The sequence below is a fragment of the Chinchilla lanigera genome, unplaced genomic scaffold (assembly GCF_000276665.1).
Source record: "Chinchilla lanigera isolate Chin_1 unplaced genomic scaffold, ChiLan1.0 scaffold00062, whole genome shotgun sequence".
NCBI classification, from domain to species: Eukaryota; Metazoa; Chordata; class Mammalia; order Rodentia; family Chinchillidae; genus Chinchilla; species Chinchilla lanigera.
Window position 1 is genome coordinate 5693307 of NW_004955463.1, and position 18957 is coordinate 5712263.

The 18957-nt window shown below is 36.4% G+C and overlaps 1 protein-coding gene across 1 annotated transcript in view; it reads left to right on the forward strand.

Moving 5' to 3' along the window:
• Positions 1-18957, forward strand: part of Tnks (tankyrase, TRF1-interacting ankyrin-related ADP-ribose polymerase) — a 180948-nt gene that overhangs the window by 104113 nt on the left and 57878 nt on the right. Inside the window, exon 6 of the mRNA XM_005398362.2 lies at positions 17692-17786. Coding sequence (XP_005398419.1) covers positions 17692-17786 — 95 coding nt within the window. The remainder of the gene's footprint in view (positions 1-17691; positions 17787-18957) is intronic.

Consider the following 18957-nt stretch of genomic DNA (forward strand, 5'->3'; position numbering starts at 1 on the left):
TTTGTAAAATTCTCTGAGAGAATTTGCCTAGACTTCTGTAGGGATTTGAGACTTTAGTATTGCTTTTTAATGTAATGTGGGGGATTATACAATGAGAGTACAAAGTTTAAATAGACTTTTAATTCTATGCTTTGACTTAGTGATCATCTAATTAGGTAATATGTGAGTGATTAGTATTTTTATTTCTCACAGACATTGTTTTTCTAACCTGTGGAATTCTGGAAATAGTAGTGTCGATAAGATTTTTACATACTGTGTATTATATTATGCTTTGATTTTTGTCAAAACACAAAATTACAACAAAGGAAAAGTTGTAATTGGCTTTTATTTATGATAATTGAATTGGACAACTCTTCATTCTATAAAATAGAGTATTCTGCTGAGCTAAGCTCAACAGAGAGTTAGCTTTATAGACAGTTGCTCAGGAAAGTAGAAACAGAACAGAAAAGCAGATTGGTCATTTCGAAGATACTTTTCTTAGAAAAGTTGAAGCAGAGAGGACTTCCTTATCATGCGAGCTAGAACTGGCCTATTTGGGGATTTGGGTATCATTCTGTCTCTCTTGATTTCTTGGACGGTCAGATAAACAGCTTGGTTTCAGTGCGTTGTCATTGAAATTCAGCCTGAGTAACTTTGTATGGGTTTGGTCTGTTGGGACTAGTGCAGATGCTCAGCCCAACCAATGCCTCCTCTAAATTTTGTTTCACGTTTTACATATAACTAAAAACTGAAGCTTACCTATTCTAGAAAATTTCATTTTTTACCCAAAAATACAAAGGCAGAAAAAAAAATTTGTAGTTTGTTCTAAAATGCTACTTTCATACAATTATATTACAGACTCTTAATCATGGCTACTTTAAAACATAGAGGCATAAATATAACTTATCCTTCTAGCTCCTACCCATGTGATCAGCCTTTGCAATGTACAATTCTAATTGCAGCAAAGCACAACCAAAAACCTTAAAATGGATTGATCCCTTGTAGAATACCTTATTTTTGTGTTTTCATACTTACATTTCTGCACCATTAATCTCTCTTTGCAGTATTTTCTATCAGAGTCACATGTTTTATTAGCAAGTTATCCAAATATCCTCTGTCTTTATTTGCTATTTAAGATGGTAATATTCTTTTATTTTCCTATATTAGCCTTCATAAATATACCTATCTATAATAAATGAAAATATCTGAATATCTCTCATTTATTATAACTCTCAACCCTGTTGAGTGCTCCTTTCATTTCTTTTGTGTTAGTCCACCTTGTTAGTGTTCTTTATCCTCCTACCAGTATCCTAAATTTAGCCTCTCCTCATAACAAGGAATAGATGAGAGTCAGGGATTACTACACAGTTTTTAAATGGGAATGATATCCATCTTTGTCTACATCTGCTGTACCTACTCTTGCTTTGATTTTTATGTCACCAAATGCTGAAAATAATACTTGTTTTGTGCTTTTTAATAAATCAATGTAATTTCTGGTATTTCAGGTTTCTTTTTGTTTCTTTCATTTATTCACTCACTGAAAACTCAGTACCTACTACTTACAGGTAATTGTATCATGGGAGATAACTATATGGCTAAAGGTACTTGTTGACTAGGAGCTCAAGAATTGATAGAACGATTAGATGTTATCCAGGACATTGCAGCGAATGTACTAAAAAGTTGTGGTATTACTTTTGCTGTGATATAGTTATAAAGTATAGATTTAGGGTAAGGTTTTCTGTGGCCTTTTTTTCTTATAGATATATAATGCCATTCTGTCAGAAATCATAAATTTAGGTGAACAGAAAATTAGAGCAGTATGATTTAATTCAAAAAATTAACTGAAAGCTTGCTTTAAATGTAGATTTTTACCGTGTAAATGTTTGCCTCCATATAATATTTAATAAGAAATCTCTAAAACAAAGAAAAGATGTTTACAACTATTTTCAAATAAAGATTAGTCAGAAATAATGTATTGTACGTGGAAGACCCTGAAAAAACTATGTGATATACTTGAAGGAACAAATAGAGGTCAGAGACACCAAATTCTGTTCTTGGCTTTTCCGCTTTCCATGTGTGTTGACTATGGCTCTAGAATTTTCAGTTTACTAATTAATAATTAGAAGTAACCAATACATTTCCCAAGTGTAATAATGTGGTCAGTGTGCCCCATACACTTTGTAGCACATAGTAAAACTTCAGTGAATTAGATCCCCCCTCCTCTGAAAAGTTTTTTGAAGCTTTGGAACATACATAGAATGGACACATACAGTCAATGCTTACATTTTTCTTTTTGACCAATTTTACATGCTTATATCTGGTAATCTGAACAACTAATGAAGACAACGGTATACACTATAACAACCATTGTTGAATTCCTACCATCTTGATTAGTGAAACTCGGTATCATTTCTAATCTTTTTTATTATTTTTTATTCTTTGTAATTGTTTGATCAGTCTTGCGATCTTACATCTGGTAATCTGAGCACTTTGTGAAAGATAACAATATGTAATATAACAACCATTGTTAATTTCCTATCATCTTGTTTTCAAATTCAGTATTGTTTTCATGTTGTTTTGTTTTTATCGTTACTGTTATTTTGTTTTCTGTTTAAAATTTTAAAAAAGCAAGGGACACATATACAATCTAACATTTTCTGCATCCCCACATAAAATGTCCTTATTATTCCAGCTCAGTCCCAGATGGCATCTGAATAAAATAAGATACAGGCTACTAGCTAATAAACTGGAATGTACTGGAATCACTTCTGGAGCTGTCCCATCCAACATCACATTTGATAGCTTATTTGAATTAGCAGCTTACAAATTCAGGAGTATATTCTTAAGATATATACCCACTTTTAAACACATATTTGTTAAAAATTAATATTTGCCTGAACATAATGCCTCAATATTCATTTCAATTCCATAAAGCACATCCAGTGAAACATCAGGAAGATATCAGATTAGTGTAAGTTTTTTTTAACTTAAGTTTTGGGGTTATATACATTTATTATATTGTAATATAAGTAGAATTTCTCATTATTCTTAGCCAGTAGCCCTCTCCCTCAATATAGCTCTTCTCTAAATATCATTTTTAAGCACAGTTATAACAATCCTTATGCAGTTTATTGTTACTTGGAATACTCCTCAATGAAGCTTACCTCTTATTAATGCTTTTGTCTAGTCACCTCCCTCCCTGTCTCCGATCTTAGCCAGGGACTGCTCTGATGAATAAAATGAGGCAGAAATTATGCTGTGTCCATTCCAGAATAAATCCATGAATTGGTCTTGCAGTTACTAACTTCTTGCTTTTGGAATGCTGCTTCTTGGAACCCATCTGCCATGCAGTGAGACAGTTCAAGCAGCCGTGTGGAGAGGTCCACATGGAGAATAGCTAAGGCCTGCAACCCACCTGAGCTCCAAGTTAAGCTTGTGAATGACTACTGTCCAGGGGTCACAGACATTCTAGCCCCTTCGAATGCCTAGTGCAATCTCCAGGTGACAGCGGCCCTCTTAACATCCCTAACTCATACCACAGAGAGCAGCAGCCCAAATAACTCAGCATTATTGGGTAGTTTGTTATGTAGTACTAGAAAACTGAAATATCTGCCTATGTCAGAAATTAAAACTCAATGCTTAATATGTAATAGGCAAGAAAAAGTATTTCTGTTTTCCTGTGAATTGGTGAAAATAATTTTTCATAGTACTTGAAAGAATGATGACTTTTAAGTATCTTCCAAATATATTCCTAATACATATTCAGCTATTTTTAATTTGTATCTTACAATTTAAAGGTTTCCCCCAACAAAAAATGATTTCATATGTATATCAGTTATATATGGTAATTGTGTAAAAAAGCAGGAACTTGAATCTAGATCAACTGTTAAGTTATAACTGTAATTAGCTGTGATTGTGGCAGGTTTTATTACATCTCTGTGTTTTCCCTTTTTGGCCTAAAAAATGAATTTGAGCCATGTGAGCTCTAATGTTATTAGTAATTAGCAGCAACAGAGTTGGATGGCTTAAGAGTCTGTAGTATCACACTGGACAGAATACTCACAGTATCTGGAGTAAAGTTTACATAGAGCCCTCTTTACTTTAAGAAAGCATTGGTGTTATCTGGAGGCACGTGTCTGGCTTCCACTGGCCCTTAGTGCCCTTTATCATCCTTGCTGTTCTTGCCAAATCTTGGCAGATAAAAGAGCATATCTTTTTTTTATTTCCAGTTTTTATGGATCACCGTTCAGATGTTACTTGGGCTTACAAGAAGGTCAAAAATGCATCAAGTCTGCATCAGGGAACTATTCAAGTACTTTAGGTTTAATTATATATCTAATCAAATCACTTCTTTAGAGTACTTCTTGCTGAGCAATGCATGTCTTGCTGTAATGCACAAATCCCTCAGAGCAATTTTTCTTGCCTACTTATGTTGGGATGTATTGTATAAAATCTATATGCTTTCATGTGTTCATTTTGTAACAATAAGAGCTTTTTTATTTTTCATTAGGGAATCGCTTCTACTAAAACAATCTCTATTTTGTCAAACATGACATTTCTGCTGGTAAGAGTAATTAGTACCCGTTTCAGTTATCCTATTTCTGTCTTTGAGAAATGAATCTTTAATGGAAGGGACCACAGTATTAAAAAGCAAGTGATAAAACTTAGATGTCCACTTTACCTCCACTTAGTCACCCTCCTAAGATTTGCTTTCTCTTGTACTGCTACTGAAAAACACAAGTTTCCTGCTGTTTTCCACAGTGGACTCTGTAAGGATTGGTGAGGGGATGAAAACCTAATCATTTGGCTGTCAGTATGATTCTTTATTAACATTTTATTTAGGACCCAAATTACAAAAGTGATACTTCAGCATCTGTTTTTAAAATGGTTAGAATGTAAGCTTAAAGTATGCATTTTTTTTTCCTGCATCTACAAGATAAACCTAACTTTATCTTAAAAGATAGATCACTCCTGCAGCCTTAGCTGAAAAATCCATCTGGCAGAGTGGCAAGGGAGGATTGGAGGAAACACACAGTAGTGTCCTAGTTTGATTGAATGGGTAGTGATACTTTATTACTTTGCTTTTTTGTTTTTATGTACCAAATCAAGATATAACATCAAGATAGTTAAAAGTACCCCTGTAATCATGATAATTTGTATACTTTAACATCTTTGGCTTGAGCAAACTGTTGAATTAATATTATTTGATGGTAGAATATTCTATAAAAAAGTTTTTAAATCCTTTAAAGAGTGAACCTTCCTGTTTAAAAGCCTTGCTTAAGTAAAAATAGGATGTAATCTTTGGGAACTGCTTCAAGCTTAATGAGAAGCAACAGAAAGTAAGTGAAGAGGTAATTATGGACTTAAGAATTGTGAAATTATTTGTAGCTTTGAGTTAACATTATTAAAACAGTTCTTTGGCCACAAGTTGAACTGTTAACTTTATAATTCATTGTGTACCAGGTATCTCGTATCATAGTCATTTTGGACTAACATAGCATTGACGGGGCAGCTTAAACCACTTTGGTAAACGACCCTGTTATGGCTTGTATCTAGATGTCCCCTCCAAAAGCCTCTTGCACTCTCATAGGTGGTGTTTTTCTGAGCTGGTGGAATCTAGAGTGTGTGATACTGGAATTAAGGGTGTGTGGTAGTACATTAGTCCACTGATTGGAGTTAGCATAGTTCTGGGTGTGCATAATGGGGAGGCCTATCCTGGGTGTGGGTGGCACCACCCAAAAGATATGTAGCTTGGATGGGATCAAAAGAAAAGGAGGGCTTGCTTGCTACTTATTGCTTGCTGCCTTCTGCCTGCAATGCCATGGGCTATTTCTCCTGTATGATGACCTTCTGCCATGCCTCCCTGCCTTGGAGCCAGCAAATTATCAGCTGAAACCTCTACAAACTGCGAGCTAAATAAACCTTTCCTCTTTTAACTTTGTCTGTTGGGTATTTTGTCTCAGCAATGCAGAAAGTACCTAAAACAGATTTTGGTACCAGAAAAGTGGGGTTGTTGCTATTACACTACCTGGCCACGTGGCTCAGGAGCCTTTGGAACTGGCTTATGAGGAGAATTTGGAAAGATTTGGAGATGCTGGCTGAAGAAGCAGACCTAGAATGCTATAAGCTGAACTTCATGGGAGATGCTGGTCAGAGCTCAGAAGAGTTCCATCATCATGCTGATAGAAATACATCTATCAGCCTGGTAAAGACCAGGCTTGGGAGATTTCAGTTAGGAATAAGGACTATATTGGCTGTTGGACTCCAGACCCATGCATGTTATGCTTTGGCAGAACATTTGTCTATATTTTGCTTTTTTGTCTAGTGACTTTGCCTGAGACTGAGATTAAAGGCAGCAGACTAATCTGGTAGAAGAAATTTCAAGGCAGTCTAACTTGGAGACAGTGATATAGGTACTGTTGGGGACTTTTAGCCAAATCTGTGTTGAGAATCAAGAGCAAAATGCCCAACAGAATGATTTTTAAAAGTTTTAAGGTTAGCCAGAAAGGACACTCCAGTACGGTTATGACCTGCAAAGGTGGAGAAAAGGAAAACTTGGTTGATGAAAAGGAACAAGATAATAGAAAAGATGGCCTGAGGACACCACAAAAACCAGCAAGATTCTACCATTTTCCAACCTCAGTGTTGCAAAGGTAGAAGAATTTGCTTTGAGAATACTGCCCCAGAGCATCATGTTCCAGAATGGTGGTAGCAAAAGGAAAGTTGTTCCTCAGGATTTGGTTCATAGTGCTCAGCAATCCAGGCACTTGACCCCTGTGGCCAAGAGAAAAGGAAACCTGGCTACTGCTCCAACTGAGCAGCAGGCTTTGATACCATCCACATGGCCTAGTTTTTAGGTGCATGCAGAATGCAAGAGTTCCAGCATCAGGAAGTCTTCCACCCAGATTTCAGAAAAAGGCCTGGGAGGCCAGGAAGTATGTCCCTGAGCGAGCAGTGTGTAAAGCTGAATGTGAAATCAAAAGTGCAGGGGAGACCCCAGAAGGTAGGAGAAGCGAGGAACATGGATCATCTGAGGAAATTCACAAGTGAGCAAAGCTAGCCTGAGAAAGAAGCTATGGGAGCTATAACTACCAGCAGCAACCTAGGAGTGGACCCTCGCAAGCCCTTTGAAGTTCACACCTTGCAACAGACTGCCTTTGATGCTGGACTTGCAACTATTGGACTTAATGTTTACCTTGCTGTAATGTGGTCTTGTTGTAGTCCCATTGTTTTCTATCCCCCTTTTGGTACTTTTTGAAATGGGAATGTTTATCTTGTGCCATTATATATTGGAAGTATTTAACTTTCTTTTCATTTGTACGGGGGCTCACAGCTAAGAGTTTGCCTTAAATCTCAGAGACTTTGCATTTGGGTTTTTTAGCACTGCTAACACTGTTAGGACTTTGACAATGCTTAGATATGAACTAAATGCCTTTTGCATAAAGGAATGCACATGAGTCTTTGGATCCAGGGGCAGAATGTTAGGGCTTGTGTCTGGATGTCCCTACAAAGCCTCATGTGCTCATGGGTGGGGCTTTTGGGAGGTGACTGGATCATGGGTGTATGAAGTTGAATTAAGGTGTATGATACTGGGATTAAAGGTGTGGATATTGGAAGTCCTACCCTGAGTGTGGTTGGCATCAGTCAAAAGGTTGTAGCCTGGATGGAATATAAAGGAATGGAAAGACGGGCTTGCTGCTGCTTCACTGCCTCCTACCTGCCTTGCCATGGACTATTTCTCCTCTGCAATTCCCCTTAGCCATGCCGCCTTGCCTTGGAGCCAGCTGACTGTGGACTGAAATCTCTACAAACTCTTGAGTTAAAATAAACCTGCCCTCCTTTAACTTGTGGTTGTTGGGTATTTTGTCCCAGCAGGGAGGAGAAATACCTTTGAACTTACTTTTCACAAAAGAGATTTCTTTCTCATGGTACTTAAGACTGGGAAATTCAAGGTCAAGATGCCCACATATTTGGCAGTTGTTGAGGCCTTTCTTCTTTCCTGAGTTCTTGCTCTTTGCTCATGTGATGGGGAAATCAGGCTGCCTGTCTAATTTATTAGGGCATTGATTCCATCAGGAAGTCTCCACACTCATGACTTCATCTGAATTTACTTTTTTTTCTTGGTTTGTTTGTTTGTTTGTTTGTTTGAGACAAGATCTCACTGTATAGTTCAAGCTGGACTTGAACTTAGTGATTCTCCTGCCTCAGCCTCATGAATGCTGGGATTACAAGTAGGTGTCACTGCACCCTTCATATCATCTGATCTTTATCACCTCCCGAAGAATCTAACACCACATACTTGATTTACCTTTTGTAAAGATGCTTCAATTTTGAAATAGTAACATGATAATAGTCTTACACCACTGTAATATCCATTCAAATAATCTACCTTCAGAAAAGATTCAGCACCTTTCATATTGGGGGAGAAGGCTATGGGCAGAAAACAGAACTGACAATCTCTGCTTCTGGTATCACTTGACTGTGGCATTCCAGAAACATCAAAGACTTTGCTACTAAAGGGACTTTGAGGTGGCAGCATATCTGTAGTGTCCTGGAGGTCTTAACCACATTAAAATCAGCCAAAGGAATTTTCCAGTCTCCCCATTTACCATCAAAATGACAACTTCATGGTCTAGAATAGAATATTCTCTTCTGTGCAAGTTTTAAATGCCAATCAGGGCACATTGTTTTCCTTTTCCTAAATAAGTCACTTGTCTGTCCTACGAGACTTATAGAGTACTTGATGCTTAGATATGAAATTCTAGGATTTCAAATATGAATTATAAAAAGGAGTTCATGTGAAGTTTGGATTGTGAGAATAGTTTTTTTCTCCTTAAACTATGAAACAGCAGGTTACCTTCACACCAGAAAACCTGGTTTCTATAAAGTCCACCAGCTGTTTCTCATTAAATAATGGAAAACTATTATTGTACCTTGAAAACTACTAACCTTTGTATTTTTCTATACAAACTGAGAGGATGCTAAAAACTCATTTCATGCACACATTTAAGTTTTTTTTTTTTTCTTTTGATTCTGGAAGGCTGAGGCCATTTAAGAATACCCTTGACATTTTCACAACGATAATGCTAAGTTAAAATTGAATTAAACTGGCATTCAGAGCTTTATTCTCACAAAGATTACCCTATGGAATTCCTGTTCTTTTCTCATCATTTCCTTTCTCCTATCTTTTTCTTCCTAACACATATACTTAAAAATACTCCTTTATAATCTTACTTTAAAAATAAATTTAAATTATTTCATAAATTCTGTAGCTTTTCAAATACCTAAAGTTCCCCCCTATAGGTGAGTACATTTTACTTTAGAAAAATATCATCAATGAGCCTGTAAAATACCAGTTACTGTTTTTCTCTTTATTCTATGTAGTTTATCTGAAATTTATACACTCTTACTGGAAGAAGCCTTAAATGGTAACTAGTCTTTCAAATGCAGTGTTGGAACTTTCATTAGAAATAACTTGACAAGTTCTGTTAAATACATGGGCGGGGGACTAGCTCACTGGTTTAAATCAGTCCCATGTTAAGCAGGAATATTGACCCATCAGAGGATGATCAGAAATGTACTAAAGTTAGGGAACTATTCTATGAAAAGCAAGTAAAGCAGATGGAGGGGTTTAGTTCAAGAAGAAACTGTTAGAGAGAGCTAGAAAAATTGTGTACCAAGAAGGAAACAGGAAATCCTCTCCAATTCCCATTGTCATCCTTCCCTGTCCTACTATACTTACTATATTTAAGCAGCTTCTGTTATTGAGGAGTACCCTATTTGTGGGCTGCTCATGCTAATGGTATGGCCATACTGTCCTGTTGATAGAGTTTAGATACCTGCCCACTGATAGTAATGGGTTTTTTGCTTTTCAAGCATCTGGTCTTTTTCTGAAACATCCTATCTAGAACCTGAGCTCCTAGCCAAAAGAAAAAACAGACAGAATGGGGATTTTGAGGTCAGGCTGCCTAGACTTGATCCTTGACTCTGCTGTTGTCTTCCTGTTGCTCAGTTTCTTTATTTGTCTTTAGAGCTAATAGCAGTTTCTAGATCACATAGTTGCTGTGCACTTTGTGATGCTCTTTATAGTAGTCCAGGAGTTAAGAAACTTCAAGGAGATGCTCATCTTCATTTTTATATTATTGAAAATATCTCATCAAAATATGGCATTGGCAGTGAGATGTATGTATTTCTGTGGTCTCATGCCCTTGTTCATTCTTTAGTTTTTAATTTGTTTAGTGATAATGGCTTAGATTTTGATCTAAGTATCACTTTCTCAAAGAGCTGCGTAGCTCTTTGCTTATTAACTTCTTAGCAGATTAATCATGTCTCTGTGCCTGATAAAAATTTAATGAAGATCTGATTATGTATTTAGTACATTTTCCTAGGATTTTTTTCTTAATGGCTGATATAATATTTTATTTGTAGAAGGAAAACACTGACATATCTCAACCAAATAATGAGTTATTTGATGGAAAAATTAACATGTTATGTTCTTAATAGAATTAACCACTTACCAGTCTAATTATTTAAATATAGGATGATCAAAAATTGCATATTTTGTAAATTTTTATAAGTTAATATAACAGGAAATATAAAAAATAATTTAATTTATTCAATACAAGAATCAACTGGTTGAAATGACACCTACCTGAGCGATGCTTGGAGTATTCATTATGTAAACAAACATGCTGCCTGAGTGATGCTCTAAGTAAATTGTTAAGTGGTTAGTCTTCAAAATTGATAAGGTGAGGTAGGTCTTGGAATGCATATGCATGTGTGCGCACAGGCACACGAAAACACGCCCTTCCAGTCTGGGCAACTCCAGAAACCATGAGGCTCATTCACCATTAAGCCTGGCTAACTGAACAGCATCCCAGTTCACCTCGGATCAGTCATTTCCTGGTACCAGGAAAGTCCTGTACAAACCAGTACAAATCGGTCACCAGAGTTTGGAACATCGCAAGGAGTTGATCTAGACTGAATGAATCTTCCCTTTAGAGGTAAAAAAATACCCCTACAACATAGGTTGTGCGGCTCTGATGACTTACATCATAGCTTTACTGTTGTGGTTTTAAGTTTTCCTAGTGAGTGCCTCAAATGTCACCCCATGCCTGTGTTGAAATGTCAGTTTAAATCTTTTACACAAATTTAAAGTTATTTTACCATGTTGCATTGTCTATATCCTTCCTGTTTCTTTTTAGTAATACAAAACAAAAGCTGGCAATGTTTCATTCAGTCTTGTTTTTTGTTTTGGTTTTTGAGACAGAGCCTCATTGTGTAGTCCAGGCTGGCCTCAAACTCACTGCATTCCTCCTGCCTCAGCCTCCTGAGTGCTGGTATTATAAACATGTACCACCATGCCCAGCAGCACATTCACTCATTTTTTTTTAATACTGTATATATGAGGTATTATGTTAAATATTAGAAACATAAAAATTAAGATATATTCTCTGTTGCCAGTGAGCTCATAGTAGACCATTCTGGTTTTAAGAAAGAGACAAATATAAATTTAATTATCTTTGTGTGTATGTGTGTGTGTGTGTTATATAAATGTATGAATAGGATGTTAAAGCTACTTGAAAGCCTTATGCTGACTTGCAAATCTATATCACAAAAAGCAAAGACAGTTAAATTTATATATATATATATATGTATAATATATATTTTTTTTTTCTTAAAATCAGAATTCAATTGTTTTTTGACCTTTTGGCGAAGATCAAGTGTAGAATTCAGGAGTGAATTATGGAACTTCCTTAAATAAGAATTTTTTATATGAACATTTTGTAGCATGAAAATATTAGTAGTGACATTTTTCAAATGTTTTACAAAATCATTGTCTAAAGACAGTAAGAGGAGATGATTTATCGTGCACTGTTGGTATTTTGTAGTATCTTTTTTTAAAAAATAATACTAGAGGTTAAACCCAAGGCCTCTGCAGCAAGCTACATCCTCAGGCCATTTTGTATTATAGCAGAGTAATCTTTACATGGAGTTTTTATATTTCCAGTGGTTTCTTACTTTACTACTCTATATGTTTGTCTTTTAAGTTTTTTCCTAACAGAATATTCTGTTTTCAGAATATATATGAGGTGTACAAACTGGCAGTGATTGTAGCACTGTGTGTTGATGTCTTAAATGTTTGATTCTTGCATTTACTAGTTTGCAACTACCATCAAATAATCTAGTAACATATGTGAGAATTTTACAAATGGGTCTGCCTTATATATCCAAAACCCAAATTATACTCTGTTAATTATCCTAGCAATTAGGAAATCACTTTTATCATTGCCTTGCTTTTTGGCAGTTGGGTATAATTTTGACACTACGTGGAAACATTCACTGAGTTTAGTCCTAAGCTACGTGTCAGGAAACAGCATTTGGAAAATAACAGTTACAGTTTTTTTTCTATATTTTGAAAAACTTCTGGGCTTGTAGTGGCATAAACTTGTTCTCAAATTGTCTGTACTTCTTTGCTTTGCTTTCTGCCATTTTCTGAGATGTATTGCATGCATTTTACTGGTTCTTTATGTGTATTCTGATACTGTTTAGGTTGCATGATTAGCATCCACAGTAGAATGATTATTAGAGAAGTCTCACTCAGCTTTTACTCACTCTTCCTGTGAACCCCTCACTCTCGTAGCTCACCTACTTCTGCTTAAATGTTCTCACTGCTGTCATGTCTCTCGTCTGGATTGATCCAGTAGTCTTTTGTTCAGGTATTCTTGCCATAGATAGGTTTGTTCCCTGTCTTCGATTTTATTTTCCATATAGTAAATTCTAATCTTAGATAGTTTTTTTCCTTCAAATCCTGCAGTAGTTTCCTATTATTTTTAGTGTCTCTCCCAACCTTTTGTATTGCAGTTAGCCACTAATTTTTTAGTAAGTTTCTCAAATACATGTTCGCTAGGTATTAACATGTATTCTTCATGCTATTTGGAATGAAGTTTCCCATCTGTTTGCCTCAGTGATTTTTTTGTTGTTTATCCTCAAGTCTCAGCTCAGAGTGCAGTTCTTTAGTCTTCCCTGGTGCTCGCTTCACCCTGCTGCCTGTAGAGTGCTGTAGGTGTCTGTGCCTGCTGTAGCACCCTTTCTGCGTTGTTTCACACAGAAACGTTGCCCCTGCTTTCTGGAGGTGCTTGACTCCGCAGAAACTAGAATTTTCTTTCCCATCTTTTGTCTTGCTAAATAAAGAATTCATTTATTTATACTTCATTTAATGAATGTGTGAGACAGAAGGATCACAAGTTTGAGCACAACCTGGGTGTTCTGGGAAACTTTGCAACTTGGTGAGACTGTTTCAAAATAAAAAACTATAAGAAGGTTGGAGGAATGTAGCTCAATTCAAATGCCCTGGGTTCAAACCCCAGTACTGTTCATCTCCACTCCCACAAAAAAACTCTATAGGGACAAATTACTGAACATTTCGTGATTATCACTTACCAGGGTGTCACATACATGGCAGATACTGAAATATTTTAAATGATACCAGTTAGGACCAGATTTGTTTGTAGCCTTAACATCTTCTGAATTATAATTTCATATATATAAAACTCACTCTCACATTGCCACTATGGTGTCATGTAAGCACTTTAAATTCAGTACGAAACTGCAAGTTCTTTTCCTCAGGGTCCTTCCCTCCCTGTTCCTATACTACCTCCTTCCACTGTCATTGACATTTCCAAACTGAAGATACCACACCCTTCACTATGTACATCGGTCTTTAGAGTCTATCATCAGGCTTCCTAATAGTTTTTGAAAGCCATTCCTTAACTCCACTTTTTCACAGCCACTGCATTTTAAGCTTCCTCTCACTCCGTACATGTTTACAAGGACTTCTCATTTATCTGAGTTATATGAATTTTAACAGTTTAAAAACTAAACATGTTACTATTTTTAAAGCATTGCAAATAATTTCTACTCTTACAAGACTTAAAAAATTGAAACTGAATTATTTTCCTTACATATTGGGCTTTTAAGTAAACTGTTAATATAAGTATATATGTTACCATTCATTTAGGGACTTTGTTCTTTTTCAGAGGTAGAAATTATTGAATCAACTATGTACAAATAAAATAGTATAAAAGAAAATATTAAAAAGCAATATCTTTTCTGTCCATAGCAAGAGATTCCACCTTTTCCATAAAATATTAAATGGCAGCTATGCCCTATGAGAACTTACTGACCAGTCACCCAAAACAGTCCTTGTCTCTGGAGGAAGCTCCCCAAGCACTGTCTAAAGCACAGTTCCAACCTACAAGTGGCCAGGTGGAATAAAAAGGACCAGATTTACCTTCCTTTCTCAGACATTGAGAAAAACAGATAGCATATGTGAAACAGTGGTTTCTAAACATCAAACACTAGCTAGTACATGGCAGTGACCCCAGAGAAAGGGGGACAGAGAAGGTGAGCTGTGCAGTTGCTCCAACTTACAGCACAGGAAGTATTTCAAGACATCATGCAGGAAGAACCTGATGGTGTCTATGAATTAGGATGGAATGGGAGTCTGAGCAGACCAAGGTGCAGGACCTGTCCATTGGCAATAAAATGTGTTAAAACCCTTAGTAGCTGAACTCCTTCTAAACCCATCTGGTAACAGAGAACTCTGGTTAAAGACCTCCCACTCTCAGAAGGTGGCCCTAAGATAGCAACAGACCTTTAATGTGAGGCCCATTCCTTCCTCCCAGAGTCCTAGCACATCTTTTCTAAAGGATGTGCAGGTTTCCTTATCACCTTCTTGTCTCAAGCTGAAAGCCCTCTGTGGGCTGAAGGAGAGTGGCTTTGTCTTGAGTTGCCACTCTAAGCAGTTTTGAACTGCAAATGCTCCAGAAGATCTGCAGAGGGCTGAATGACCCAGAAAGACGATCACCTGTGCCCCAGACTCTTTTTCCATATCTTGAAACCCTAATAACAACCAAGTTCCTCACCCCAACTGCAGTTCCTCACTTGGAAACCCACCGGCTGCCCTGTAGGCAGCATATCGTGATCTAAATAAAACTCTTGTCTTTTTATATTCCTTGTCGATTGCTAAGTTCTTTTACCATCCCACCTATGGCCATCAGTACTCTGTCAAATGGCACAAGGTAGGAAGAAGTGACTGAGGTATGGGACCAGGCAAGGAGATTTACCAAGAGTCCCCTTCCACTCTTCAGCTAGGACTGAGTAACACGTATGAAGAAACTGCTGGAGACTGACAAAGACCCACACAGAAGAGCTAGAGGTTGCTATCCTAGGAACTCATAGAGACTGTAATGGTTTCTCTTGTCGCCAACCAGATTGGAAGACCCTCAGTAATTCTTGGAATATTATAATGTACTCAGAATGGCAATGCCTCAGTAGTAGAAGAAAACAGTCCTGCCTTAAAGGCTATTCTGGTCCTGCCTAAGAAACCTTTAAAAGCAACCTAGTGTATGTCTGATAGAAGTCACTACAGGAGAGAATGTTAGGAGAGGAAGTAGGAAAAACATTTCATGAAATAGTAACTAAGAGTTTTCCAAATTTAGTAAAAGCAAATCAGATCCACAAAGTTTAGAAAGACCTAAGGATCAAAACGAAAACAAAAACCCTGAAGAAAATTTTGCCGAGGTACTTCATAATCGAATTGCTAAAATCCAAGGATAAGGAAAAAATACCAAAACATCTGGAGGAAAAGAAGCATGGGTACAAAAGAACAAAGATAAAGATGGTGGCAGAGTTCTAGTTTGGAAACAGTGCAACCCAAAAGACAGCAGGGCAGCATCTTTAAAATACTATTTTCTTGCAAAGGAAGAAAAAAGATTCATGTAAATTTTGCTAACTTTCACATAACAGCAAAAGTTATGTTTGTAAAATGGAAGTACAATAAGAGTCCTGAAAATAACCTGATAGTCCTGAAAGTAACATTATAATAATATATGGCCTGTATCTGAAAGCAGAAATTTATCTGGGTCTGTTGCTTGATAATATAGAAACGCTGATTGTCTGTTTTTACGTGACACTTTATATTTTAAAAGTGTTTACCTATGGGAGAAAACTTTATTTTCATAAGTTATTGAGATACCTGAAATGGAAATTTTATTGCTGTTTTATTTTTGAAAAAGCTGAAACACACAGGCATTATGGCTTTAACAGGATTTCATAGCATCTGCAAATATAATCAGCTTTCTTGACTTCCTGTTAAGAACTAATCTACATGGTCTCTTCATAATAGTTGTGCATTGCTCAAAATATTTTCTAAACAGTGTCAGAATATATAAAATATATGGAGGATTTTGACAGTAGTAATAGACTGTATAATATATGGTAATTCTTTTGTATCTTGACATTTGGAATAAATGAAGAAAATAAAAGTCTTACTAAATAAAACCCCAATAGAGGACAATAAAAACAAGAGTACGTTATATTAGAACTTATATGCAGAACTTCTAAAATATTTAAACCTCAAATAAGAAATGATTGCAGAAAAGTTTTCAATTAAAATGAAGTTATTTCTGATTTTTTAAAAAGTTGAGAAATTTGATTATTTTAATTACTATATGACATTTTAGCAGAGGGCCTTTTAATAACTTAGTTCAAGTTAAAGCACTCCAGAAAATAGTTGAGAAGAAGCTATATTTTCCTCTTGACATTTTAGCAGAGGGCCTTTTAATAACTTAGTTCAAGTTAAAGCACTCCAGAAAATAGTTGAGAAGAAGCTATATTTTCCTCTTGTATTTATTCTGTATCTAGAGTAAATAAAACAAGATTAAATATTATCTTGACATCTTTCATTCCATCCAATGTACCATATTAGTTTTGATCCTTTATTGGGCATCCTTAAGAATGAGTAAAATGCTTTATCCTTTTAGTTTTCACTACAGTTTTTCAAGTCATTCTTGATACAAAGATATTTTTCAGTCTTTCCTATTAAAGAATTTTGAAAGCTAGATCTTTAAATAAGGTTTTATAGTAGAATTGGGATTTGAAAGTTAGAACTTGAAAGGACAGGACTTGAATAGATAAGGAAGAATGTTTCCAGCAGGAGGGGAGGTGAGTCCTGACATGATTCCTCAGAGCAGTAAGAATGGTGCATGTGGGAAGGAGGTAGTGTAGATAGGGCTTGATGACTGAAGGCCTTGAAAAACAAAGGAAATAGATGGACAGTGTCTTGGCCCATTTTGTGTTACTCTAAAGAATTTGCTGATTCTGGGAAATAGATAAAGAAATGAGGTGTACTTGACTCACAGTTTTTGTGGTTGGAAGATCTAAGCATTTGGCGGGGTGGATACCATCACACAGCAGGAGGCGGGGGGGGGGGATTGAAAAGGAGAAAAAGATGGGGGACCACGTGGAGAGAGAGGTAGCAAGACAACAGGCTGTGAAAGCCAAACTTGCTTCATGACAGTTCTCTCTCCTGATAAGTAGGCCAGTCCCTCACTGTGAGAGAAAAGTGTCAATCCGTCTCAAAGGCCCCCTGTATACCATTACACTATTCACTGGGTCCAGTGCCTCAACGTGAGTTTCAGTGTGGACAAACCAAATTGAAACCATAGAAGACGCACTAAAGTTAAATTTTTCTTTCATGGAGAATGAATTGTCTTTCATCCAGCCATGAAATGTGGATTTTTGGCATTTCAGCCCTGTATTTTTTATGTTAACTTTCATTGTGTTTAAATCTGACTGAATACAGATTAAATAGCAAAGCAAAAATTATTTCACCTGAGAGAGAGATGTGTTCTTCTTTCTCTTTTCCAGTCTACTCCTTTACATCTAGCAGCAGGCTACAACAGAGTTCGGATAGTTCAACTGCTTCTTCAGCACGGTGCAGACGTTCATGCAAAAGACAAAGGGTAAGTTATCACTGTATGCGTTTTAATGGTTTGTTTATGGATCGTGAGGCTTTCTCTTCATCATCTGCTAACCCCAAAGTTTAAGTCATATGTCTTACTCATTAAGAGTTGTCACAACTTTGATTTCAGGCCTTATTTTCATGTACTACCTATTAACAGAGATATCTTTCATTGAAATTACCTAAATAAGTTTAATTTATTATAATTCTATTATTTGAAGGTAAAATGTGTTTCTCAATTGCAGTCGTTACTTTTCAACTTTTAAGCTACACTTCAGAAAGATAAAACAAACTGAAGTTTCAGATATTTTGGTAGGATAGCTACCACAGTCATTTGTTATGAAGGGATTAACTCTTATTAATAAACCAGAATCATAAGTATGCAATATTTTAATTTCATAATTTTTGTTCTGATGAAATTTTGGACATCTAAACTAAAAAAACCTAGAACCTAAAACAGTCCATGTCAATACAGGAGGGAAATAGGTGGAAGCCACAAATCAATTATGTCATTTATTTTATGAATTGGTAAATTTTGGAAAATTTTGTACCAACTTCCTACATAGTCTCCAGGAACACTTACAGTTGGGTTTGGTCTCCTAATGAGGGGTTAACATTTCTCATCCTCTCACCTTAAGATCTGAAAGATAATCGACCCTCCCCAGGTAAGATAGGTTACATTACCACATTTTTGTAGTTGACAGAGTGAAGAAAGTGTGCCCCGGAGTAGGGTCTCTTTCCCTGTGGCGCCCGACTCCCCTTCATGTCAGGAAGCATAAGGAAAAGACTCAGTACTTAAATAACAATGAGAATGGGAATCCATCCATTCTACATGTGCTCTTTTTGGTGCTATTTCTCTTTTGCCTGCACCAGCTTTTCTTCCGTATGTGAATGGTTTCCCAGTAGTGTAGGGCATAAATGCCTGATGCTCTTGCACATCTCTCTTTCTTGTGCATGTCTGAAAACAGATGGGTGTACAATAGGTGAGTCATCAGGAGAGGCACACCGTGAAAGGGCGGGGGAGGTTTGACTCATTTAGAATACTTTAATATCTAAGTTGTAGTTTGGATTCTTATGCTGGAAGTTACTAGTATTTCAGTTCTCTACCAATTTACATTTCCTAAGCAATAAACATATAAAGCATGCAATTATTAATTAGCATATGATCTTCC